The 26,000-nt window shown below is 51.7% G+C and overlaps 1 protein-coding gene across 2 annotated transcripts in view; it reads right to left on the bottom strand.

The window, feature by feature from the left end:
• Nucleotides 1–25,170: 25,170 nt before the first annotated feature.
• CEACAM16 (CEA cell adhesion molecule 16, tectorial membrane component) overlaps nucleotides 25,171–26,000 on the bottom strand; it is an 8,388-nt gene continuing 7,558 nt past the window's right edge. For both annotated transcript variants that reach the window (XM_019626228.1, XM_019626229.1), the window contains exon 6: nucleotides 25,171–25,378. In XM_019626228.1, coding sequence (XP_019481773.1) covers nucleotides 25,368–25,378 — 11 coding nt within the window. In that variant the 3' untranslated portion in view covers nucleotides 25,171–25,367. The remainder of the gene's footprint in view (nucleotides 25,379–26,000) is intronic.

The following is a 26,000-nucleotide window of genomic DNA, read 5'->3' as shown; positions in this document are numbered from 1 at the left end:
CCGCCCGCCCCGCCCGCACCGTGCCTCTTGCCCGCCCCTCCCGGCCCCGCGGCGCCCGCTGCGGCCAGGCCTCGGCTGGGGGTGGGAAGGAGGCGGGGTTGGGATTGGGGGGGTCCCCACCCTTGCGGCTAGGGCCTTTCTCAGTCTCTGTCTCTGTGTTTTTGCCTTTCTGGCGATGTCTCTATCTCTCTCTCAGTCTCTGTAACTCTCTCTCTCTAGCGCTCTCCCCTGGGTATAGGTCTCTCTCTGAATCTCCATCTCTATATCCTCGTCTATATCTCTATCTCTATCTCGTCTCCACCTCTGTCTCTATCTCTGTCTCTCTTGTCTTGTGTCTCTCACTATCTCTGTGTCTCTCGAATGTTGTCTGCTTCTCAGCCTCTCCCCCAGGGAGGGTATTCTATGACTCCCTGGGGTTGCTAGGGCGCGGGTTCGAGTCCCTACTCCCACTTCCTCGCCGGGTGACCTTGACCACGCACTTCCCCTCTCTGAGCCGTTTCCTCCTTTGTGGGAGCGACAGGACGCACCCAGGGCCGGGACTGTCCTCGGCAGGCTCCAGGCACTCTCCCTCAGCTTGCCCTGCCCCCATCTCTGCCTCCCCACGTGCCTCCCCCGCCTTGGGTCTGAGCTTTGCTGGGGGTGGGTGGGTGCGGTGGAGGGTGCACAGAGAAACACTGAATGTGTCTCTCTCCTTGAGGTCTCTGGACCCAGCCCACGCAGCCGGGCACCAGGAATCCTAAAGGAACAGAAAGAGACTCGGCGACAGAGGCATAGAGATCGTGAGAGACCAAGGAAGAGAAACAGAGAGATAGCAAGAGACTCAGAGAGACACAAACCAGAGTCGGAGCAACCAAAGCTCCGGTCCCAGGGCGGGGGGCAGTTGGCTCCCCCTTCTCTCTCACGTCCCCCTCCCATCCCGGGAGGGGTCGATGGGTGGGGAACAGGCCGGGCGGGTTGGGGGACGTGACTCACAGGCAGGCTGGAGCTGGGTGGGGGGAGGGGTGGGGGCGGGTCTCTCCCGGGTACCCTCCCCTGCAGCGCTTCTCCCCGCCCCGGGGAGGGGCCCCAGCGGCACGGGGCTTTCCCGGATTTCCCTGGGGGCGGGGCCGTCGCTGAGGTTGAGCCCAGGTCACGGAGTTGCAGGAGGAGAAGGGGGAGGCTTTGGGGACCTAGGGCGCGGGGTAGTGGGTGCTGCAACCTGAGGCTGGCCAGGCGGCACGCAGGGTCGCCCTGGTTCTCTCTGTACGTCTCCCCCTGTCTTTGCAGCTCTGTCCCTTCATCCCAGGCCTCCCTCTCGCAGCCTGCAGCCCGCCCAGTCTCTGTCTCTCGATCTCTGTGTCTCTTTCTCCCAGGCAGCGTCTCTCCGGAACCCCGAAAGTGGGGGTGGGGCCTCGTCCCCAAGAAGGGAATTTGCCGGGGACTCAGGCCCCACCCCAATGGATCGTTAAACCCGGAATGTGATGAGCAGCTGTAGGCAGAGACTTGACCTCTTCCCCCACCTCCTTTTTTTTTTTTACCTTTCTCTGGATTTCCCCCTTCAGCCCCCTGTAATGGGGGGGATGTGGGGGCGGAGCAAGACCTGAATGCAAATCTCACCTCCATTCCTTGCTTCCCTGGGACCTCAAACAAGTCGTATTTTTTGACACTCAGTTTTTTCTTCTGGACAATGGGGCTGATGTCAACCCCTGCCTCTCAGTGTTGTGGGGGCTACAACAAGGGGGGTGCTGCTGTCCCCACTCACCCAGCCCTCACCTCCAGGGATTGTCAAACACAGGAGAGGGGTGGGATGTAGAGCACGACCCCATTATACAGATAGGGACGCTGAGCCTCAGAGGGGCAGGCCTGGTCAGCTGGAGACCCTAGGAGGTAGGGTTGGAAGGACACCCACGATTCAAGATTCCTCCCACTCCCCAGCTCCCTGTGGCAGGTGGAGCAATGGTTCTGAGCCCAGACAGGACTGGGGAGGAGGATGTCTGTGCTTAGCTCAGAGCAGGCTTGGAAGGGCTGGTGGTTACCAGTCTGAGGATGGATGAGGGTTAAGAGTGCCTGAGGGAGGAGGATCTGAAGTAGGAAGACAGGTCTGAGAGAGAAGTGAATGGTCTGAGGAGGGAGGTGAGGGTCTGAGGGAGTCTGAGAAGGACCAAGTGAGCACAGTGGCTCTGAGGGAGGAGGAGAGAGTTGGGGGGAAAAAGAAGGGTCTGAAGAAAGAGGAGATTTGGAGAGGGTCTGAGGGTGGAGGGCATGGTCTGAGGGAAGAGGCACAGCTGGAGGAGGGACCCCTTGGGGGCAGAGGAAAGAGAGGTGTGCTTGGGGAACCAGCTGGAACTGAGGGGAGGGAAGAAAAGGGAGGCCTGGAGTCAACCCCGCCCTATAGCTGTCTCTGATTTCCCAGAATCTTCTGCTGCTCAGGAAAGTCCCAGCTCCCACAGCTGCCTCCCTCAGTGTCGGGAATGGAGGATATGGAACCAGGATGACTACCCCCTCCTTTCCCCCCTAGCTCCCCGCACCCCAGGCGGGGAGGACTAGGGTCTCCCCTCTCTGGGCCTTGTACTCTGGAGGCCCCCTGTCGGCAGGGGCAGCCTCTGGATGAGTCCCAAAAACTTTCCAGAGAAGGCCCGGAAGTCCTGCTTGGTGTCTAACCACTTTCCCTTAGTCAGGCTGCCCTTTGTACCTGTTCAGATCTTCTCCTTTTTCCAACTGCTTTTTCCCCCATTCATTCTCCTCCAAACCCCACTGGGGAAGGAAGGGATAAGAGTATACCTGGTCAAGGTCCCAAGAGGGAAATTAAGTCTCAGCTAGAAGGCTGTGAGCCTGGGCTAGGTTTCTTGCTCTTGGGGGCCTCAGTTTCCCCTTCTAAGAAGAGAGGATAGGGCTGTCCGAACCCTAAGTTCCTGTTGGCTTAATTCCTGGGCCTTGTCCTGCTTCGCTTCTGTCCGAGGCCTGCCAATCCTGTCTCTTGCTTTCATTAGCTTAGTGACTACCGCACAGAGCCCCAGCTATCCATAAACATCATTATCTATAAAACAGAGTCAGTCAAGAAAATAATGCTTCCATCTTATTAGGCCTGATGAATAGAAAGTGCTCAATTCAATGTAGCTCGTATTGTTATTACTCCTCTTATAGCCATAGGAATAATAATTATGATTATCAATTAACTCAAATTTTCAACAGCAGGACCTATTTCGTTGAGGAGATTAGGTTTCAACATCCTGGGCTTAGAGACATGGGTTCGAGCCCTGGCTCTGCCATGTGTTAACTGTGCGACCTTGGATAAGTGGCTTTCCTTCTCTGTGCCTTTGTTGTGACTTTATAGTGACTATACTGGAGTTGGGGATGATAAAAGCTCCTATCTCACAGGACTGCTGACCAGATGAAATGAGACCAGGTGTGCAGAACGAAAGAATGAATGAATAAATGAATGACATCCATTCTTGTCTCCACATTGCCTGCCTTGACCCATCAGGCCAGTCCTTCTTTGTTGTCCTTTTCTGCCCAGACAAGATGGTCCCATTCACTCTGGGCCAGGCTTCCGCTAGGAATTGGCCCACTTAATCCTCTTGACAGCTTGTAAGAAAAATTCAACTAAAATCCTCATCTTACAGAGAAGGAAAGAGGCACAGAAGAGTGAAGTCACCGCCTGGGGTCCTATGGCGAGGTCCAGGGGAAGTCAAGATTTTAAGCCAGGTCTCTGTGACTCCAGGACCCTAGTTGCTATTCCCACTGACCTGGGAGGGGTTGTCGTTAGTCCCAGAGACTGCAGGCCATCTCTCCCAGTTCAGTTCTAGACCCTTATGCCCTGGGAAGGAATGGTTTAGGTGGGGAAACTGAGGCATGGAATAGCAAAGTCCTGTGTCCAAGGGCACCTTCAGGGACTAGCATGGTCCACACCGCCAGGCACAGGGAGGGTAGAGCAGAAGGAGAGAAGGTTGCAATGAAGCAGGAGGGAACAGAGAGCAAGTGAATTTCGCAGACAGGGGAAGACAGAGACCATGAACCCGAATGGGGAGGGCCTTGCCCCAGGTCACACAGCCTCCAGCCTGGGCTCTGGGCTGGAAGACCACCGTGGGTCTGCAGACGGCTCTGCCCCCCAAGGCCGCCCCTTCCCCAAGCCCAGGGGTGAGTGCAGGCCAGCTTCCTGGAGCATAGTCTGAGCCTCCTGGTTCTTCCCCCACCCTGCCCACAGCTGCCTTGGCACCAAGCAGTATCAGCCCATTTGGGGACTGGGCCAAGATTTAATCTTCCCCTTTCTCCTTCTTGCTGGGTCTGCACGCACAACGCTGAGTCAGAAGATTGCAACATCTTCTCTCAGCAGGCTTGAGACTGGACACCCTTCCTGCCACCCCCATGCACTGCTTTGATCAGTCAGGGCCGATGTGGTGGGAGGGGATGTCTGGGAAGGTCAGGTATAGGGCAGACGGGTCCTAGCAAGGTGATGATGGACAGTCAGACAGTTTAATGCTGGGCCTCAGTGTCCTCATGTGTAAATAGGTCTCACTATCTAACTGTTTGGTTTTGAGTCCCAGTTCTGCCACTTATCAGGTTTGTGTCCCTGGACAAGCGACTTATCCTCTCTGAGCCTCAGTTTCCTCATGTATAAAATGAGAGCAAGAATAGTGCATGCCTCACGGGCTTGTTGTGCGAGTCAGATGAGTTAACACACATTGGCACAGGCTAGCACGGAGTAAGTTCACAGTAAATGGAAGAGATTATTTTTAAATGCTTGCTATTACTAATCTAGAGATGGGAGTGACTGCCACAGAGGCAGGCTGTTTGGATCCCCCCTCAAGAAAAGACTTATGGCCCAGCTGCTAAGGGTGGGGATGCCTGGTAGGCTCCCACAGTTGGCTCCCTCAAGGTCTGCCTTAGCTTGCCAGTTGAGAACACGGTCTCCTGGGCACCCTGCAGCTGCTGACTGAGCCAGGCAGGGTAGGAGGCTCTGGCCACTTCTACCCACTGTGGAATTCCTCTAATGGGGCAGTCTTTGCTTTCCGGGTTCCCCTTCAGCCTGGCATTGTGGCCTGATGATTTTCTGGACCTAATCCTGCTACCTGCTTCCCTTTCTGATGTGTTGCTCCCCATAAACCTTTTGCCCTCTTAACTTGAAGCCTCTGCTTTCTGGAGGACCCAACCCGCAACAATGGCCTCTGGAGTCAGGGAAGTTGAATGTGAGTATCAGCTCTGCCTGGGTGGCTTTGGAGTAGCACCGTATCTCTCTTGGCCTCAGTTTCCCCCTCTGAGCCACGAGAATAATGACATGATGGCTGAGAGTTTCCAGGGAGTCAGCGATTAAGCCTTTGGCACAGATATGTCATTCTCATCCGTAAGGAGTGAGACGAGCCTGGGTCTACCTTTTACTCTGCCAGTTTGTGGCTGGGTGGCCGCTGGCGAGTGCTTTGCCCCGTGAGCCTGGTCAGTAAGGTGAAGCTGGACCCTTCCTTCCCAGGGTGAGACACTGTCGAGGTCAGGCGTGGAAAGCCTCTGCCAAGCCTGGCACACTGGGTGTTCCATGGCCAGGTGGTGTCACCACTGTGACTGCCGTGAGGAGCTGGGTCAGGAGTGGCTGGTGAGCAGGGATCTGTAAAGTAGGCTTTTCTGGCCACCCGTGAGGCCCTGGTTTTGGGCTGAGAAATAAAGGGAAGTCCCAGAGCTGGGAAACTGTGGTGTCCTCCTGTAGAAGTTCCCTGATTTTAGGATACACCACAGAGGTGAGGAGGGGGGAGCCCCCTGCCTGCTCATTTAATCGGCAAGGGAGGAGGGTGAATGTGCGAGACAGAAGGCTGGTGGGAGTGAGGGGGCCAGTCTCCCTCATCAGACTAGAGCTCCCCAAGGGTGGGAGGAAGTCCTCTACCATCCGACTGGGAGGTCACTGGGGTTGGGATATGTCCCCCAGCCGTGCAGGAGTTCTTTGCAGGTTTGAATTGTGTTCTTCCTCCTCTGTCAGATCAGATGCTCCCTGAGAATGAGGGTGTGGCTTCTTCAGATTAGATATTTCTAAGAGTGGGTGATGCCTCTCCCATCTGGACTTGGAACTTGGAACTCCCCCTGGGAGGGTGGCTGGGGCATGCCTCTCATTAGACTAGGAGTTCCTTGAAGGTGAGGCAGGGTGCTTCCCTCATCTGTCAAGAACAGTTGTTCTCAATCGAGAGGGGCAATTCCACCCCCCTGGCCCCCCGGGGACATTTGGCTAAGTACTAGACTAGACCAGAGTTTCCTGGAGATGGTGGGCATGCCTCCACCATGCTAAACCTCCCTGAGGGGGGGTCTGAGTCCTGCCTCCTCCATCAGACTAGCCCACTGAGTTGTGTAGTTTGAATTGGCCATTGTACTTGGAGTGCTGTGAGAGGACGACTGTCTTGTCCGCAGTGGTAGTCTAAGCTGTGAATTACCCAGGAGTGAGCCGGTGCCTATCTCCTTCATCAGACTAGTGCTTGCTTCTTGAGAGCCTTCGGGTGGGGAAGCATGCCTCTTCCATCAGCCTAGTCACTCCCTGAGATGCGGCCAGCCTCCCCAATGAACTAGCAGTTCCCCTTCCCAAGCCCACCTCCCCAGGGCAGAGCACAGAGCCCATCCCAGTGGAAGGGACAGCACCCTCCCTGAAAAGCCAGCTTTTCCCCCTGGAACCTGGAAGTTGGCGCCTCCCCAGCCCCAGGCCACAACCTCCACTGTGGCCACCAAGGCCTAAAAATATGACGCAAAAATCCCCCAGGCTCCTGGGAAAGCATAGGTCACGCCAGGCCCTTCCTCATTTGAACCTGGGCCATGCTGCGTTCCCCTCCCCTGTCCCCAACCACCGTTCTAATCGGCCATCCCTGCCTGCCCTCCAACACCTTCCCACACTAGTGAGGACCAGGCCGGTGAGTCTGCATTACCCCACCCTGTGGAGTCAGGTTGCAAGTGGGCAGCAAACCCCTGCACCGCAGCCTCTCAGCTGTGCAACCCTGGGCAGGCTCAGTTTCCACATCTGAAAGTGTGGGGCTGGCACCAGGCGTTGGTGAGCTTGTGCTCACGGGGCGCTTGGCTCTGGGCTGGCTGATGAGCGATGGGATAAACGGGAGCTTTTACTGTCTTGCTCTCCAGGTGGTGGGAGGGGGACGGGGGTTGGCTTGTGGCACCTACTTTGGACATTACCCACCCTCTGCACTTATCACTTTGGCCTCCTGTGGTCACACAGAGTCACACACATTTGCTCACTTCTGGGAAAATCAAATTGCCTTGTGTGTTTCAGATCCCAAATTCTCTTCTCGTGGGTTCCTGCTGCACCCTCTGGCCTCCATGCCGGGGCTCAGGAACTTTCTCCCCCTGGAGAACAAAGTCATGTGAGGAACAAAGAGATGTAGAATCGTGGGATTAAAAATATATGTTTAGGGCCGGCCGAGTGGCTCAGTTGGTTAAGAGCTCGCTCAAGAGTTTGAGCTCTGAGCTACAGCGGTTCGAGTTCCAGCCCGAGCTGAGCAGCCACTGAGCTGCCAACAGATGGCAGGATGGCTCAGCTAAAAAAAAAATTAAAAAAGGGCCGGCCGAGTGGTGCGATGGTAAGAACTCGCTTGGGATGCCAGAGGGCCCCGGTTCGGATCCCACATATGAGGGCCAGTGACACTGCCCTCCACAGCTAAGATGCTGAACAACAGCTCAACCTGGAGCTGGGCTGCCATGAGTCGCCGGCGACGGCGTAGGCTGCAGTCCCTGTGGCAGTGAGTTGCCATGGGCTACCGTGTGTAGCCAGCAGCCAGCGTGAGCGGCCAGCAGCCGCAGTGAGTGGCCAGCAGCCGCAGTGAGCGGCCGTCCAGAAGCCAGCGACTGAACTGCCTCGCCAGAGAAGAGCGCAATGATGGTGCCAACTTGGGCCAGTGAAGCAACATCCTCCACAACTAGACTGAAGAACAAAACGACAGCAACTAGTCTGTTCCCCTTCCCCCAATTCCCCAGCACTGTTCCCATCCCCCCAATTCCCCAATAAAAATCTTAAAAAAAAAAATTAAAAAAATATATATATGTATATATACATACATATATGTTTAAAAATTATGAAATAAGATGTGGAGAATTGTATAAAACATAATGCTCCATTTCACAAGCTATTGTAAAAGAGAGCAGTTAGATTCAGAAATGGTGTTTCCAGTTTCTCAAAAGCCGCTTCATGCCTCTTTCAAATCACAACGCTTTTCCTCCCCTCAAGGTAAGCCGTATTCTTTTATGCTTTTATTGCTTTTCTTTACACTTTTTCTACCTATTAAGACACACCTGACCACTACAGTGTTGAATTTTTAATAAACAGTGTCTTACAGTACAACCTCTTGGATCTGGCTTCTTCCAGTCAATTCTATGCCTCTGAGGTTCATTCATGTGCCGGCATCTATTGGAGTAGCTTCATTTTCATTGCTGTATACTATTCTCCTATGTGGATATACCGCAATTTATTAATCCATTCTCCTGTTGATGGGCACGTGAGTGGTCTCCAGTTTCTGACTTTTTTTTTTTTTAAAGATTTTTATTGGGGAATTGGGGGGATGGGAACAGTGCTGGGGAATTGGGGGAAGTGGAACAGACAAGTTGCTGTCGTTTTGTTCTTCAGTCTAGTTGTGGAGGACGTTGCTTCACTGGCCCAAGTTGGCACCATCATTGCGCTCTTCCCAGGCGAGGCAGATCAGTCGCCGGCTTCTGGACGGCCGCTCACTGCAGCTGCTGGCCGCTCACGCTGGCTGCTGGCTACACACGGTAGCCCATGGCAACGCACTGCCACAGGGGCTGCAGCCTAAGCCGTCGCCGGCGACTCACAGCAGCCCAGCTCCAGGTTGAGCTGTTGTTCAGCATCTTAGCTGTGGAGGGCAGTGTCACTGGCCCTCATATGTGGGATCCGAACCGGGGCCCTCTGGTGTCCCAAGCCAGTTCTTAACCATCGCGCCACTCGGCCAGCCCCAGTTTCTGACTCTTTTGAACAATGCTGTGTGCATCTCCTGGGCCGGTGAGCATGCGTTTTTCTGCGTTACCCAGGAGTGGAACTATTGGGACACAGGGTATGCATATGTCCAGCTGTGGAAGATACAGCCAGACAGATGTGGCTGTGCCCCTTTTCACTTACATCTCCAATGTCTGCTGGGAATTCTCCTTGCCCGGAACCCTTGCCAATACTGGATCGGGCCAGACTTTCAAAATACGAGTCATCCTGGCATGCGTGCATGCGTGCATGAATCTTATGGTGGTTCTAATTTGCAGTTCCTGGCTCAATAGTGAGATTGAGCACTAGGACAAAATATTCTAGATACTTAGAATCATAGGGGCAAAGAATTCTAGAGGCCCGGACTTTTAGGAACAAGACATTCCAGTACCCTGTGCCTCAGTTTCTTCATTCATGGGAATAACACAAGCCTCTAACCCAGATGGCGGGTGACAGGATCAAATGAGCTATCTGTTCACACCTAGAACAGAGCCTGGTGTATAGTGAATACTCAATAAAATCCTTTCCCTAAAAGCAGGAATGTCACCCATTTTGTTCTTTTCTGTGCCCTTGGCACCTAAAACAGGATAGAGGCTCACTGAAGATTTACTGAATGAAGGCGTCCTAGAATCAGAGGATCGAAGAAACTCGTAATTGTAGAACATTAGGCGCAAAGACTAACAGAAGTTAAGAAATGCCGAATGATCGTGTTAGAGAGTCTTAGGAACTGACAAATAACAAGAATGCATCCTTGGCAGACCTAAAGCTCACTGCCTTCAAGTTGTAGAAATGAGGAAGTTCCAGTGGCGAAGGCCTTCTAGCTCAGGGTTGAAGGGTCTCCGGCTGGACTGAGAAGACGAGGCCTCTGTCTTCTCATCCTCCCCAAACCATGAGCCACGGCTGCTTCTCATTCCCGTTGCCTCCCTTTGCCCTCTGGGCCTCCCCCCATCTTGTCCTCCCTGCACACGTGGATGGATCCTAAGAAGCTGCTCTGGCTTCCTGTGTCAGAGGGAGAAAGTCCAGGCTCCTGCCGCGGAGGCCCCGCACCAGGCACCACCTCCCTCCTGCTTTATCTCCCACTGCTCGGCCCGCCATCCACACCCCTGCTTTTAGCAGGGGCCTCTCCTCCCACCCTCCTGCCCCTGCATGCCTCTTTCACTTTAGCCTCAAAGATATGCCTCTTCCTGTGAGATCCAAACCAGGGCACACAGTAGGTGTTTAATAAACATATCAGGTCTCAGCTTTAGCGGTCTCTCCTTTTGGAAGCCCTCCCTGGTTTCTCTTCGTAGGCTAGGTCGGGTGCCCTACTGGGTTCTTCAACCACACTGGAATGTCATTATCCGGGGGCAGCCCAGGCTCCCTTGTGAAGGCAGACCCAAGGCTGTCACTACTGTGCTTACCCAAACACTGCCCCAAACAGCTGAGACCTCAGGAAGTGGGTCTGTCAGGCCCATCTGACATTTGAAAAGGCTTCCTTACAATGTGCTGAATTGTGCCCCCCTGATACCATCCCTCTGGGATCTAGAGATGGCTGTACTTGCTTTTCTAGGTCAACAAAAGAGTGCCCAGTGGTTCAAAGGGACTCAGGTAAGGCCTAACAGTACTCAGCCCAGGACCTCAGTCCCGAGACACAGGGGCCTTTGTCAGCAGCTCAGGTCTCTGTCACCAGTTCCACCCTAAAGGCCCATAAAGCACTTCTGTTTTGTTTGTAAATGTTTCTTGTTTTTACCCACGGTGAGACCTGAGACCTTGGCACCCACCCTGGCTGTGCATCCCCTCCTTCCCCATCTCCCTCCCCCTTCAGCCGAGGCACAGAGAGGTTATGGGCTTTGACTAAGGTCACACAGCCAGGGAAGGGGAAGGGAGATAAGATTTTTAAAAACCAACTTTATTGAGGTATATATACATACAATAAAACACACCCATTTTAAGTGTGTACTTTGGAGGAGTTCTGATAAAAATTTAGAGTCATATAATCATATCACAATTAAGACAGAACATTTCCGTCACCTCAGATTATCCCTGTGTCCCTTTGTAATCAAACCCTCCCCTCATTCCCAGTCCCTGGCAGCCACTGATCTGGGTTTTTTATTTTTATTTTTATAGTTTTGGTTTTCCAGAATGTAATAGAAATGGGATCATACAGTATGTAGCCTTTAAAAAAATTCATCCAAAAATTTACAGGCAGTAAAATTGACCCTTTTGGAGGTACTGTTCTAGAAGCTTTGCGACATGCATGCACTTGTGTAGTCAACCTCAGAATCGAAATGGAGATGATTTTCATCGCTCCTCAAAGTCCCCTTGTGCTAGTCCTCTGTGGTCACAGCCTTGCCCCACCCCACCTCTGTAACCACCAATCTGTATTCTGTCCCTATCATATGGCCTTTTTTTTCAAATGTCCTATCAATCAGATAACATAGCCTTGAGTCTGGCTGCTTTCACTCAGCTTCATGCATTTGAGATTCATCCATGTTGTCGTGTGTATCTGCAGCTTGTTGCTTTTCATTGCAGGGTAATATTCCACCGTGTGGGTGAACCACAGTTTGCTTGTCCATCTACCAGTTGGAAAACGTTTGGGTTGTTTCCAGTTGTTGGCGATCATGAATAGAGCTGCTATAAACAAGCACGGACAGGTTTCTGTGTGACCAGAGGTCTGCATTTCTCTTGGGTAAATACCCAGGAACAAAATCGCTGGGTCACATGAGGAGTATATGTTTAACCTCAGGGGGAACTGCAAACTATTATCCAGGGTGGCTACACTGGTTTGTGTCCCCACCAGCAGCGTGTGGTTACAAAGCAACGATGTGAGTCTGGGTCTGTGAGACATGTCCAAACTCCTGGCCACCAAGCTCCAACGCTCATGAGAAATAGATTGTGACGAAAGCTCTCTCTACCTTAGACACCACATAGGCGGCTGCTGAAAAACGAAACAAACAAAACAAAAACACAAACAAAAAAAAAGGAGTGAGAGAGAGAATGAGGAAGGACTTCCTGGGCTGATGCAGGGTGGTCTGTCAGATGTATTGTTAAGGGGAAATACGGAACAGGATAAGAGTGGGTGCCACTGGTGTAAAGAAGGGGTAGGGAAGAAATGTATATACCTATTTTCTTGTCCGGGCATAGACTATTTCTGGAATAAAACACAAGAAACAGGTAGGAGCAAAAGTGGGAGGTGAGAGCAGGTCTGGAAAGGGGTAAGGCAGGGGTCATGGTGGGGAGGCGACTTCTCTCTTCCATTTTGTGCTTGTTGGAGTTTGAAACTTGTGAACCTCTTACCTCGTCAAAATAAACATTTACAATCCATTCTCTCTGCCAACAGGTATTTCAGGCCTTGCTCTGGTGGTGAACAAATAAGTTTCCAGCCCTTGGGAAGTCAGAGGCTAGTCCTCGAGACAGATTGTCAGCAAGACAAGAAAAATATAGACAGTGTCACATACAGAGGGTGCACAAAAAATGTATACACATTTGAAGAAAGGAAAATTGTATTAAAATTGTAATACTCAATATATACCTATAACAAAAGATGAATACAAGTCACGTTTGACTCCTGCAATTACAAGAGGTGCTCAAAGTGGTTACCATCAGTGTCCAGACACTTCTGATTATGGTGGACTTCTGCTTGAGCAATGTTGACCAAAGTGTCCACTTGTATACATTTTTTTTGGCACACCCCCGGTATTTGCTGGAGAGAAAAATAAAGCTGGCAAGGGACTTTAGGGAGGAGAGTGGGGAGTGGTTTAAAGTATTGTTTAAATCCAGTGGCCAAGGGGAGCCCCTATAAAGAGTGGCATTTGGGCAAAGATGTGAAGGAGGTGAGAGAAAAAGCCACGTGGATATCTAGGGGAAGAGTGTTCTAGGCCATAAGAATAGCATGTGCAAAGGCCCTGAGGTGGTTTGTACTGGCTGTTTGAGGCAAATGTGGCTGGAGCAGAGCGAGCAGGCAGGAGAGTGGGAGTGAGATAGGGGAGATGGTGGCGGGGTGGGGGGGGCATGTTGAGCAGATTCTCTGGGTCTTGTGAGTCACTACAGGGACTTTGGCGTTTACTCGGGAGGAGATGGGAGCCATTGGGGGGTTCTAAGCAGTGGAGACATGATTTGACTTAGGTTTTAACAGGGTCCCTCTGGCTACATGTGAAGGCAAGGACAGAGGCTGGGAACCTAGTGGAGAGGCGGCTGTAATGGTCCAGGCTGTAGGTGATGTGATGGTGACTGGACCAGGGTGAGGGAGTCGAAATGGGAAGAAGTGGCTGGATTTAGAGGCTATTTTGAAGGTGGATACCCCAATACATCTTAATTCTACCTGTGGTAGGGGCTGAGTGGAGAGGTACAGGGGAACAGGGGAGGGAGGAATGAGAGGACCAGGCCTGGTTTGTGGGGACCAGGGAAGACATCCCGAGGGCCTTGATGTTGTGGCTGAGACCTGAAGCAGTTGGGGTCATGTTTGAAGGAGGATAGCACAAGGATTGATTAGAAAACCAGAGAGGAGGGTGGAGGCAAGCAGTGGTCAGGCCACGCAGCATCCAGGAGGTCTGTGGCTGGGGTGCAGCCTTTGGGCTTTCTCCTGAGGGCACTGGGGAGCTACAGCAGGTTCTGTGACGATGCCAGGGTTGACTTTTAGAAAGACCCCTCTGGCTATGCAGGGAGACTAGGTGTGCTGCAAGAAAACAGGTGGCTTGGGTTAGGAGGGGAGGTGAGGGAAGAGTGAAGCAGATCAATTTCAGAGATTGAGGAGGCAACCTTCTGGGAAAGAGAGATTGTAGGGTCCATGCTGACTTCTGGGGCCACTATCAGCCATTGTCCCAAAGGTTTCTCGTGCATAAACTCAGTGAGTCTTCATAACCAACAGAGAAGTCTTTCCTTTTCACAGCTGAGGAAACTGAGGCTGGGGGAGGTGACCTCAGTCTTTACACTTCCACGCTCTCTACTCCTGACAACTGGGGAAACTGAGGCTTGGAGAGGTGGCCAGTTTCCTGGTCCAAGGCCGCACAGTTTGGAACTGAAGCAGGGAGATTCGAACCCACCCCCTGCCTCCCTGTTGTGAGGACCGGATGCAGCCCTGCCAATCCCTCACCCTCCCTGTCTGGAGGGCTCGACCTCTGGGGAGTCCCCTGTTGGGTTAGGCCACCACCCTTCCCTCCCTCCCCACCCTGAGCCCCAAGCTCAGCTAAGGACTTTAACCCTGGGCCACCAGCAACAAGCACACAGCTGCAGTCAGGCAGAATTCCCCTACTCCTGATGCCAGAGGAGTTACCCAAGGCGCAGGGTGGGTGGGGGTGGGGGACAGGTATTGAGGGGGACAAAGAGGGGAATGGAGCAACTCAACTTGCCAGGGCCGTGCTGCTTCGCTGCTCTGTGCCTCAGTTTCTCTCTGGGTACACTAGGTGTGGCTCCGCCCATGGATGGAAGACGGACCTGTAAATCTTTGCCAGGGCAGAGAAATCTTCCCCTCTGATCTGAAGGGGAGACAATGCTTTCCCCAGTCCGATGGGGGAGACAAGGAGCCCCAAACCCATGGGGACCATAAGAAGCCCTCTCCAAGTCTGATGGGGGAGACGGGATTTCCCAAATTAGACAGAGAAGATAAGAAGTCCCAGTGCCATGGAGGGAGAACAAGTCTCTAATCTGGATTTCCGGTCTGTTGGGGGAGGTAAAAATGGCCCATTCTGATGTGTGAGATGAGTTTCTAATCTGAAGAAGCCAGGTAGCCCCATTCGGATGGGGGAGGTGCTCCAGTCTGAGCTTCCAAGATGATTGGATATGAAGAACATGTCTGTTGCAGCCCAGCCAGCTCTTTCTTGAGCCCTGAACTCGGGAGAGCCCCTGTATGCTTGAAATCTCAGTTCTGGAGGAGGCCAGGACCAAGGGACAGAGAGGCAGAGTGCATGTGGGACTTACTCCTGTGACTCAGGGGACAGTTCTGGGCTTTGGGCCTGACCACTCTGTCATAAGCCCAGGAGCTGCCTGGTGGTGTACTGGCACCACCTAGCGGTTGCTATGGGCCAGGACTCCCATCCAGAGCAGGAGGAGAGCCGAGGCCCCAGAAAACCTGGACTCCCTCCCTTGGAACTGGGTACAAGTCCACCCTCCCCACACACACAAAAAACAACAAAACACCATCTATGACTCTGTAACTTCACTACGTTCATCCTCCCTGTGCAGGTGGGGGGCTATCGTTCTGACTTATAAGCCTACTCCTGCCTCTCCTCTGCTCACGACTTTTCTGTGGCTCCCCAGTACCTTGGAAGGAAGCGCATACACAGGCCACAAGGTTGGCCTCTTTAGCCTTTCCCGAACCACGCTGTGCTTCAGCTGAACCATGATCTATTTCTGGAGCAAGCCATTCTCAGAACTTACCGTCAGGCCTTTGCACAGGCTGTTCCCTCTACCTGGAACACTTTTCCCTGTCTCTTCCCCAGCATCTTTTTTACCCCTCCTTCAGGTCTTGGAGTAGATGCCTCCTCCTCCAGAACCCCTCCCTGACTCCCCAGGTCAGGGTCACAGTCCTGTGGGGCTGTTGTGGTCACTTCTCTATCTCCACAGGGCCTGACACTAACTACATACAGGGAATATTTGCTTAAATGAATGAATGAATGAATGAATGAATGAATGCCAGGCTAAAGAGCTTGCCAAGGCAGACATAGGAGAATTTAATCAGGGGAGAGGCTCAATCAGATTTAGATGCCCCCAGGTTCCCGCTTAATCCTGGGCCTTTGCACATGCTGTTCCCTCTCCCTGAAACATTTGTACCTGTTAACTGCTGCCCATCCTCTAGGTCTCAATGAGTCATTCCCTCTTCCAGAAAGCCCTCCCTGACCCCCCGCTGGGTCAGGTGTCCTCCCACCCAGCCTCCTGCGTGCCCCCATCTCAGATCTCAGCCCTGACCAATGCTGGAGTGTCACTGTCTGTGACAGTGGGCCCTAGGAAGACAGGACTGGGTTCTGTTCACCTATTGTCTTCTCCTCAGAGCTTACAACAGAGACATCTTTCTGTCAGGACCTGGGTTTAAATCCTGACTCCCCCATTCGAGGAGTGTCTTGAGTGAGCACAGGCTTCTCCTGGAGCTCCAGTTTTCTCGTGTGAAATGTAGAAAGAGTTGGTGGTTCCTCTCCCAGCCTCCCAGGGCTGTGGTGGGGCATCCAGGAGACAAGACCCTGAAGTCCTGAGCTGACCGCATGCCGGGTGACCCACTTCCCCTTTTGGGGCCCATCTGACTGGATGAACGGGTGGCAAGGGCCCCATCCTGCTGGGACATTTTAGGAGGCCAGTGCGGGGCTTCCCAAGGCGGGAGGGTCAGGGACGGGCAGAGGGAAGAGGTGTCTGCCGGGTTAGGGGAAAACCAGCCTTCCCCATCATAAAACGGATGATGAGAGGGAAGAAAACAAGACCGACTCCACCCGGGCATGAGGGGAAGTTGGGGGAGAGGATAAGGGGCCCTGTGAGGTGGGTGAAAACCACAATCCGCAGCCTGCTTCCAACTTCCCTCCCGGAGCCTGTGTGCCTTGGGGTCCAGGCAAGTTTCTGCGCTCAGTGACCTCTCAAGTGTAACACGTCTTCATTCTAACTTCTGACCCTGATCCGCCGTCAGCCTTCTAGCCTCCTGGATGGCAACTGCGTCCTGTGTCTGCTCTGGCCCAAAGCTTGGAGATCCTGTAACTCCTCTTTGCCCTTATGCCATGTCCAGTCCATCAGCCAATGCTGTTGGCTCCATCTTCAAAATCTATCCCCACCTCCATGGCCACCACCCTGGTCCAGCTGCCATCACTTCCTGTCACCCCTGCTGTCACCTCCTCCCTGGGCTCCCTGCTCTTTTTTTTTTTTAAGCTGAGCCATCCTGCCACTTGTTGGCAGCTCAGTGGCTGCTCAGCTCGGGCCGGGAATCGAACCGCTGTTGCTCAGAGCTCAAACTCTTGAGCGAGCTCTGAACCAACTGAGCCACTCCGCCGGCCCCAAGGCTCCCTGCTCTTACATCTGCTCCCAACAGTCTCTTCTAACATGTGGCCAGAGGGATCCTGTTCGAACCTGAGATAGAGCCTTAGGCCTTTGCACATGCTGCCCAGAGCCCTCCTGCGGCTCACATTTCACTTGAGGTAACAGTCAGTCTTCATCGTGGCCCACAAGGCCTTGTATGATTTCTGTCCTCATTTGCTCTCACCTCCTCAACTTTCCCCTTGCTTTCTCCACTCCAGCCATACTGGCCTCGAACCTGCTTTCCTGCCTCCTGGCCTTAGCACATTCTATGCCCTCTGTTTGAAATGCTTTTCCCTGCTAACTTTCTACCCAGCTCCTCTGACCTTTCAGGCCTCACCTTGTGTTTGGCTGATTGATGTCTCCCATATCCAAGTCTGAATCCCCGGAACCTGTGAACGTTACCATGTAAGTGATGAATTTCGGGACCAGGAAATAAGGAGATGATTGATTCTGCATTATCTGGGCGGGCCCTAAGTGTCATCCCAAGTGTCCTTGTAAGAACGAGGCAGAGGGAGATTTGACTACAGAAGAGGAGGGGACGTGATGACAGAAGCCGAGATGGGAGTTATGCTGCCTCGAGATGAAGAATGCTGGCAGCAACCAGAAGCTAGAAGTGGCAAGCGACAGATTTTTTTCCCCAGAGCCTCCAGAAGGAACCAGCTCTGTTGACACCTTGATTTTATCACCGGAAGACTCACTTCGGACCTCTGACTTTCCCAAATGTAAGAGAATACCTTTCCCCGCTGTTTTACTCCACTACATTTGTGACACTACACTTGTTACAGCCGCCACAGGAAACTAATACACATCTTAAATGTCACCCCTCTGGGAGCCCGCTTTGGAGCCTCCACCTAAATTTCATGGTCTGGCATTTCTCTCTCAGAATTCACACTTTTCGGTCAGAGCATCACGATACTTTGTAATGACTTTTTCTACTGATCTGTTAATGTTTGATTCCCCACTCTGGGCTGTGGACTTTGTGAGGCCAGGAACACAGCTCTGGGGGTCAGTATGTGCGCCCATGACTTTATACGGTGCCTGCTCAGGTACACACTCCACAGATATTTGTCGAATTCATTCATTCACCCATTCATCTTTTTAGTTATCAAACATCTATTGAGCACCGATGGTTTGCCTGGCACTATTCTTGGAGTGCCAGGCAGTGATTCTGCTCTTGTGCTGCCCTGAGTAAGCATTCACATGCTGAAGCCCTAAACCCCAATGTGCCTGCATTTGGAGACAGCGCCTCTAGGGAAGTAATTAAGGTTAAATGAGGTCCTAAGGGTGGGGCCTTGATCTGATAGGATTGATGTCCTTATAAGAAGAGATGCCAGAGAGAGAGCTTACCCTCTCTCTGTCCCCGTGAGCCCACAAAGAAGACATGTGTACACATGGCGAGATGGCAGCCATCTGAAAGCCGTGGGAAGAGGCCTCAGAGTGCAACTTACCTTGCTGGCACCTTGATTTTGGATTTTCCAGCCTCCGGAACTGGGGGAAATAAATTCCTGTTGTTTAAGTCACCCCGTGTGTGGTATTTTGTTATGGCAGCCCGCGGAGACTAAGACAACTTTTCACTGTCTTTCTGTTGGTTCTTTTGCTCGTTTCACACTGTTTTAATTATTACAGCTGCGGTGGTTTTAAACTATGTCCACAACTTCTTCGACAATCTTCCCTTCAAAAGGTGGGGCTGCATCCCCCTCCTCTTGGATCTGTCTGGTTGCAGTGACTTGCTTCTAGCAAGTAGAACATGGTGCAAGGGATGGTGTGTGGCTTCTCAGACATGTCATAAAAGGCATCATGGCTTCCCCCTTGCTCTCCTATTGGATCACTTGCACCAGGAGAATTCAGCCGCCTTGTCATGAGGACACTCTATGGAGAGGTCCATGTGGCAAGGAATGGAGGCCTCCTGCCAACAGCCAGGTGAGTTAGCCAGGAAGTGGGTCCTCCAGCTCCAGCCAAGCCTTCAGACGACTGTAGCCCAGCGGCCATCTTAACTGCACCCTCAGGAGAGACCCTAAATCAGAACCAACCAGCGAATCCACTCCCGAATTCTTGACTCACAGAAACTGTGAGATAACAAAGCTGCTGAGTTTGTTACACAGCAGTCAAATAACTAATACAATAGCTCTAGCGTATGTTTTGTTACCTGGTAAGGTAAGTCTCCTTATTGTTACTATTACTGCTACTATTTATTGAGCACCTACTGTGTGCCAAGCACTGATTTAGAGGGTCAACACAAAAGTAGTGAACAAAAGAGATAAAATTCCTGCACCATGGAGCTCGCTGTCTGGAGGAGAAGACAGATAATGAAGAAATGAAGAAGGAAGATATAGTTAGGTGTATGTGTGTCATAAGTGCTATGAAGAACAAAGCTAGACAGCACTGGGTGTTCAGGGGGTCTCTTTGGGCAGAGAACCTGAATGGAGTGATTCAGGTATTTAGGGGAAGAACATTCCTGGCAGGAGGAAAGGCTAGTGCCAAGGCCCTGAGGCAGGAGTTACTTGCTTTATTCCAACAATAGCCAGGAGACCGGTGTGGCTGGAGTGGAGTGAGAGATGAAGGGTATGGACTGTGATCCAAAGGGGAAGTAATTCCAGAAATGTGACCTCTGGGGACCTCAGTTTCCTTTTCTGAGGAATGGGCAGGCTGACACCTGCTTCTGAAGGTTACTGTGGGGATTCAGGGAGCTCCTGCCTATGATTAGTAGCACAGGTGAGGCCCTTGAGCTGCCCTGGTCCTGTGCAACCACAGGGTGCTGGGATGCCCTCTCTGGACTCTGCACTGTGCATCATGAAGGGCTGGAGCTGACCAGACTCCCTGCTTGGTTCCCCAAGTCTGGCCTGGGCACCCTGGTGCCAGGCACCCTTCCTCCTCCCCCTCTTCCTTCTTCTCATCCTTCTTCCTCTTTCATCCCTCCTCCTCCTTCCTCACCTCTTTCTTCTTAGTCTATTGTCATCCCTCCTTCTCCTCTCCCTACACGTTCTCCTCCCTTCTCTTTCTCCCTTCTTTCTCTTCCCTCCACCTCTCTTTCTAGCACCCTCCTCCCCTCTCTCTCTCCTGAATCAACATTCCAGCCCGGGGCAGATTTCCTTCCTCTCCCTGGCAGAGTTCCAGACAGTGACTGGGCCATTGTGTGCTCTGGCCTCAAGGTCATTCCCTCCCCTGTTCCCTGCCCTCCCCCTTGCAGAAGTGTTACTTGAGAGAAGGCAACTAGGGGGACGGACAGGGGTAAGAATGAGGGCAGAGAGAGGCAGAGGCAGCCCTGGAGGCCTGGACTAGCTCCCCTCACGGCTAGTAGATTCTGAGGGCCCCACTCGCCATGCAGCTTTGTGGTGTTGGGGTTGGGGGAGCTGCTATCAACCGCCTGGGGCAAAAGAGAGTCCTAGTCTCAGCCCTCAGCATGAAACCTGCTGTGTAATCCTGAGCCGGTTCCTGCCCCTCTGGGCTAATTCCTGGCCCTGCCCCTTCCTGACTGAATGACTTTGGGCAAGTCACTTCCTCCTCTTTGGGCTTAATTTTCTTTTTTTTTTTTTTTGTCAGCTAGTCTCTGCATCTGGGTGTCCCAGCTTCCCAACTGACAAAATCACCCAGGCTATTTATTTTAAAAATTCTGCTTTCAGGTCCCTTCCCTGGAGATTTCCTGGCTCCAGGCAGGGGCCTGGGATGTGTTATTTTTTTAATAAACAGCTAGGAGACTGAGGAAAAGTGGTCCCCGTTCAAAGGGAGGATGTGAGACTCTGTGCTCAGAGCACATTATCCTTGAACCTGAGATGATTAATATCGTGATTCTAAAAGCTCAAACGCATGTATTACTTTGTCTTGTAAGCCATTTCCAGCAAATACTATTTTTAAGAACATCATGTATTACATAAAACGAGGCAAACCAAACCTGTGTGGTAGGGCTAATTAAGTCTTCCAGGAAGAAGGCATTGCAGAAAATTGTTGTTTTTGACTTTTCCATCTGCCTGTTGCCAAAAGCTAACACCTCAATGGGGGAGTCAAAGTGCTTTATTGAACACTTATGTGCTAGATTCTTTACTTGTAACGGCTCATTTAATCTTTTCAACAATCCTAGGAGTTTGGCACCATTATTATCTCTGTTTTACAAGTGAGCAAAAGCAATATGCCCACAGCTAAAAGTGGCCAACTCAGCTCTGTCTGGGCTACAAGCCTGTGTGTGCCCTTGACCGCCTGCTCCACTGAGGGACAAAGGGGACTCACCAACTAGCGCCTCTCCCAGCAGCCATGGGAACTGTGGGACACAGAGCAAGGTTTTCAGCTCTCTGTGCCTCAGTTTCCTCACCTGTAAAATGGAGGAACTGGCAGTAACTACTCACAAGGGTTGTTGCCGGAATTCATTGAGATGGTTCATGCAAAAGGACAAAAATCAATGCTGGAGATACAGGACCTATTATTATTTCGTGGTTATTGTTGTTGCTCGTTCTTGGACTGTGAAAGGAGGGGATTGGACAGCCTGGAGGATTCAGTCAAGGAGCCCAGGGATGACTAGAGGGATGGGAGACTTGGTTTGGGGGACATCTGAGCTTCCACACCCTGAGGATATGGGATCTGGTTTGACCTAGAAACCTGAGCTGCCTCCTCCTTTGCTCCCTTTGCCCCTCCCGCTGGCCTCATTCTGCAGTGCACAAAGTTAAGCCTCCGCTGGACACAGCCCCAGTCTTTCCCAATCCCTTGCTACTGTCACTGTGGCTCCTTCCATTTAGGTTTAGATGAGAAAGGCCATTTTTGTCCAGCTTGGGAGGTAGGAGTTCCAAGATCTGGCATGGCAGAGCCTGCCAGCTGCCCACCTAGGATCGATTCTTTCTGTCTTCCCTGATGTTCTTTGGAGGAGCAAAGAACACCCAGGGAAAAGACTCCACTTCCCAGCCTCCCTTGCAGCTAGGGTCACCATATGATTAAGAACTGGCTAATCAGATGTAAGTGGAAGTTGTAGGATGGTACTTTGGGGAAGGGTTCTTAAAAGAGACACAGTTCATAAACTGGTGTGGGCTGTTGTTGCCCTTTGTCCCCTTCTTTCTGCTGCCTGCATGGAACATGGGTGAGGCAGCTGCAGCTCCAGCAGCCATCTTGGACCACAGGTGATGGTCATAGTTGGGAAGCCCCAAGCTAGGAACGATGGAGCAGAAAGATGGAAAGAACTGTGTCCCTAATGACACCGGGAGGCACCATTCCAGCTCTGAACAATCTGTTTATGGGCACTTTTTATGTGAAAGAGAAACAATCTTCTGTCTATGCAAGCTACCCTTACATATACCAGTTTCTCTTTTTATCTTATTTTTTATTTTTATTTTTTAAAGATTTTGTTGGGGAATTGGGGGAGGAAAGCAGCGTTGGGGAATCGGGGAAGGGGAACAGATAAGTTGCTGTCCTTTTGTTCTTCAGTCTAGTTGTGGAAGACGCCGCTTCAATGGCCTATGTTGGTATTGTGATCATTGCGCTCTTCCCGGCTGAGGCAGATTGGTCGCCGGCCATTGGACAGCTGCTCACGGTGGCTCACGGCAGCCCACTGCAGCAGGGGCTGCAGCCTATGCTGTCGCCGGCGACTCATGGCAGCCCAGCTCCAGGTTGAGCTGTTGTTCACCATCTTAGCTGTAGAGGGCGCAGCATCACTGGCCTGCATGTGGGATCCAAACCTGGCCCAGCTGCTCAGAGCTGGGGTCCCAAGCCAACTCTTAACCAACAAGTCACTTGGCCAGCCCTCTTTTTATCTTATATATTAGTCTTCTCATTGTTGCTTGTGTTATTTCCAGTCTCTCCTACTAGCCATGCAAGAGAAAGTATAACTGATATACCTTGGCTCTAACCCTATATATGTCACTAACTCTTATAAGGGGTGAGGAGACTATGGACGCTTTTTCCCATTTTGGAGCTGAATAGTGTTGGGTTTAAGAGTATGGGCTTAAATCCATCCTCAGTTCCTAGCTGTGCCATTGCCTGGAAACCTCATATCTGAGACGACTGATTTAGGTAATAGCTTCCAAATTCTTAGTGCCCCCTGGGCAGGGGGCGGGAGGGTGGGGAGAATGGCGTCAGTAGATAGGACTTTTGGCTCTCTCTTTTATTCATTGGACAGAATTGGTCACATGGACACCTATAGCTGCAAAGCAATCTGGGAAAGTTAATACCTGACATTTTCAGCTTCTTTCATGGGAGGTAGTGCCTGCCCTCATGGAAGAGGAGAGGGGAGTGATCACTGGGGAGCAATCCATAGAACCTGCCACACCCTCTTCCTTTAATATATATTTATTGTGCATCTAACCCAGGAGAGATCCTCTACTTCAACTGACCAGTTTCTCTTACTTTATATATTAGTCTCTTCTGTCTCATCATACTTGCAAAAAGTTTGTCTATTTCACTGGCAATTTCAAAGAACCAGATTTAAGTTTTATTGACCAACTCTAATTTTGTTTTATATTTCATCCATTTCTGCTTTTACATTTCTCATTTCTTTACCTTTTTTCTTTGGTTTATTTTGTGGACTTTTTCTCATTTCTTGAGTGGAAAGCTTATTTTGTTCATTTTCAAGTTTTTTTCTTTTAGTACTTTCAATGCATTTAAGTTTTTTTTTGTTTTTTTTTTTTAAGATTTTTTTATTGGGGAATTGGGGGGATGGGAACAGTGCTGGGGAATTGGGGAAAGGGGAACAGACAAGTTGCTGTCGTTTTGTTCTTCAATCTAGTTGTGGAGGATGTTGCTTCACTGGCCCAAGTTGGCACCATCATTGCGCTCTTCTCTGGCGAGGCAGATCAGTCGCCGGCTTCTGGACGGCTGCTCACTGCGGCTGCTGGCCGCTCACGCTGGCTGCTGGCCACACACGGTAGCCCATGGCAATCCACTGCCACAGGGACTGCAGCCCACGCCGTCGCCGGCGACTCACGGCAGCCCAGCTCCAGGTTGAGCTGTTGTTCAGCATCTTAGCTGTAGAGGGCAGTGTCACTGGCCCTCATATGTGGGATCCGAACCGGGGCCCTCTGGCATCCCAAGCGAATTCTTAACCATCGCGCCACTCGGCCGGCCCGCATTTAAGTTTTTAAAGCTATCATTCTCCCTTGAAGTGAAGCTTTGGCCATGTCCCACAGATTTCTATATATAATGTTTTTACTGCCATTTGATTCTGGTTGGTATTTTGCATTTAAGTATTATTTAAATTTAAAGAATTGTTTTCAAGTGTGTAGAAATTTGGAGCAAGAGAGGGCTATAGTTTTTGAACTGATACCTAATTTTATTGCATTGCTATTTTAAATAATATATTGACCAACCATGTTAGCTTGCATTTGAAGAAAGTGCTCTGAGACTAATAAAATGGTTTGGAAAACTCTAGTCTACCTTACGTCCACACCTTTTTACTGATGGACAAACTGAGGGTTTAGTAAATTCATGGCAAATGTGGGATTATAACCCAGATCCTATAACCCTCATTTTGGGGGTTTTTCACCACTTACCATCCCAACTCAACATGGCCATCTTCAGAAAGGTTGTCTTGAAAGTTTCTGGGAAATCTCTCTATAAGGCCTTCCCATTCCTGCCCACACCTCCCTCTCTACCCCGAGACTGGAGTCTGCCATCACCACTTCTGATCAAGACCAGGAGTCTCTAGTGGGGCATCTTCATTGGGTGGAGGCTGTGGCTCAGACCCTGCTAGTGAGAGGAGTTCAAAGACACACTCTCTCTGGTTCCCACTCCCCCATCTCCATCCCTTCTCCCCACTCCTGTCCTATTTCTATTCATTATTCACAGGGCCTTTTTTGTGGCTAGAGGAGGAGGGAGATGTTTTTAGTGTGCAGGTGATGTTTGAGAGCCACCTGGGGTTGGGGTGGGACCTGAGGACAATGGAGGACACGAAGGCACGTCTTTGGTTAAATGGATGAGGGCCAGAAAGTACTAGAACTCTTTCTGAAAAATGTGGTTATTCCCTGTTCTGTGCACAAGCAGCTTTGCTTCAGTGTATGAAGTGAGCTCAGTACAGCATAGGGGAGGGCGATGTCCTACAGAACCCAGCTCTGTTTGATGTCCCAGGGAGGGGCAGTCCTTGGCCCACTGGGAGGCAGGACCCTCAGATATAACCTGGATAGACGTGGGAAGGGCCTGAGACCCTGACATTAAGCAGTGGGGGCTTGCAGGACCCTGGTTTGGGCATCCCTGGGCATGCATGCAACCGGACTGAGGATACTCTTGGGAAAGGAAGCAAAGCAGGCTACCAGGCAATGGCAGAGTTGGCAGTGATGGAAGGAGAGGCTGACACACACTTGTGTTAACCAGGATGTTTATGGCCTCTGTGACTCTCTGACAGCTCAGCGAAGGAGCAGGGCCCTGTCGGCTTTAACTCTAGTGTGGAAGCAGGAGAACAGAGGAGTAGGACGACGGCGATCCTCCACTCAGGGAGAGGAGATGGGGAGGATGGTGCAAAGAGCTCTTCTCTCCGGAGGTCTCCAGGGCCATGCTGCTACTCCATGGCTGTGGGGGAGGATGGGGCAAAGGGGCAGAGGAGACAGTCAGGGAGGTAGAGGACCATGTCCCCAGTGCCCCCATCCCTCCTGCTCCCCGGCCCAGCCCCAGCATCCCGGCGACCCCACCCGCCCCACGCTCAGCCTGTGCCAGGTTCAGGTTCAGGAAGGTGGCGTTGGTCTTCATGCGAGGGAGGGAGGTTGACTGTGAGAAGAGAGACAGGTGAAAGGGAATTCCAAGGCTTCACCAGGGGTGGCCTGCTGTCACTGGACAGCATTCTCCCCACAACATTGATTCAGAAAACTAGGATTTGATGAGTGAATGGAAAAGAGGGTGTCTAGGGGTATCTACCAATGATTGGGTCCCTGATCCTGGAAGCTTCAAGTCTGAGGGTGGGGGACACTGTCCCTGACTCAGGCACACAGCTTCTGAGAGTGCCTGGTCTGATGGGGGAGGCAAAACTCCAGCCTGGGGAATGACCCGGTCCACAGTGTCTAAGAGCTCCTGGTCTAATGGGTGAAACCTGCCTTAGGGACATGGCCTTTCAGACCTCTGAGAGGGGATGCTCAGGCTGATGGAGGAAACATGGCTCCTGACACTGGGAGCTCCCAGTCTGATGGAGGAGACACGG

The sequence above is a fragment of the Hipposideros armiger genome, unplaced genomic scaffold (assembly GCF_001890085.2).
Source record: "Hipposideros armiger isolate ML-2016 unplaced genomic scaffold, ASM189008v1 scaffold_664, whole genome shotgun sequence".
Taxonomy (NCBI): Eukaryota; Metazoa; Chordata; class Mammalia; order Chiroptera; family Hipposideridae; genus Hipposideros; species Hipposideros armiger.
The sequence above is the reverse complement of the archived record's forward strand: the minus strand, read 5'-3'. Positions and strand labels throughout refer to the sequence as shown.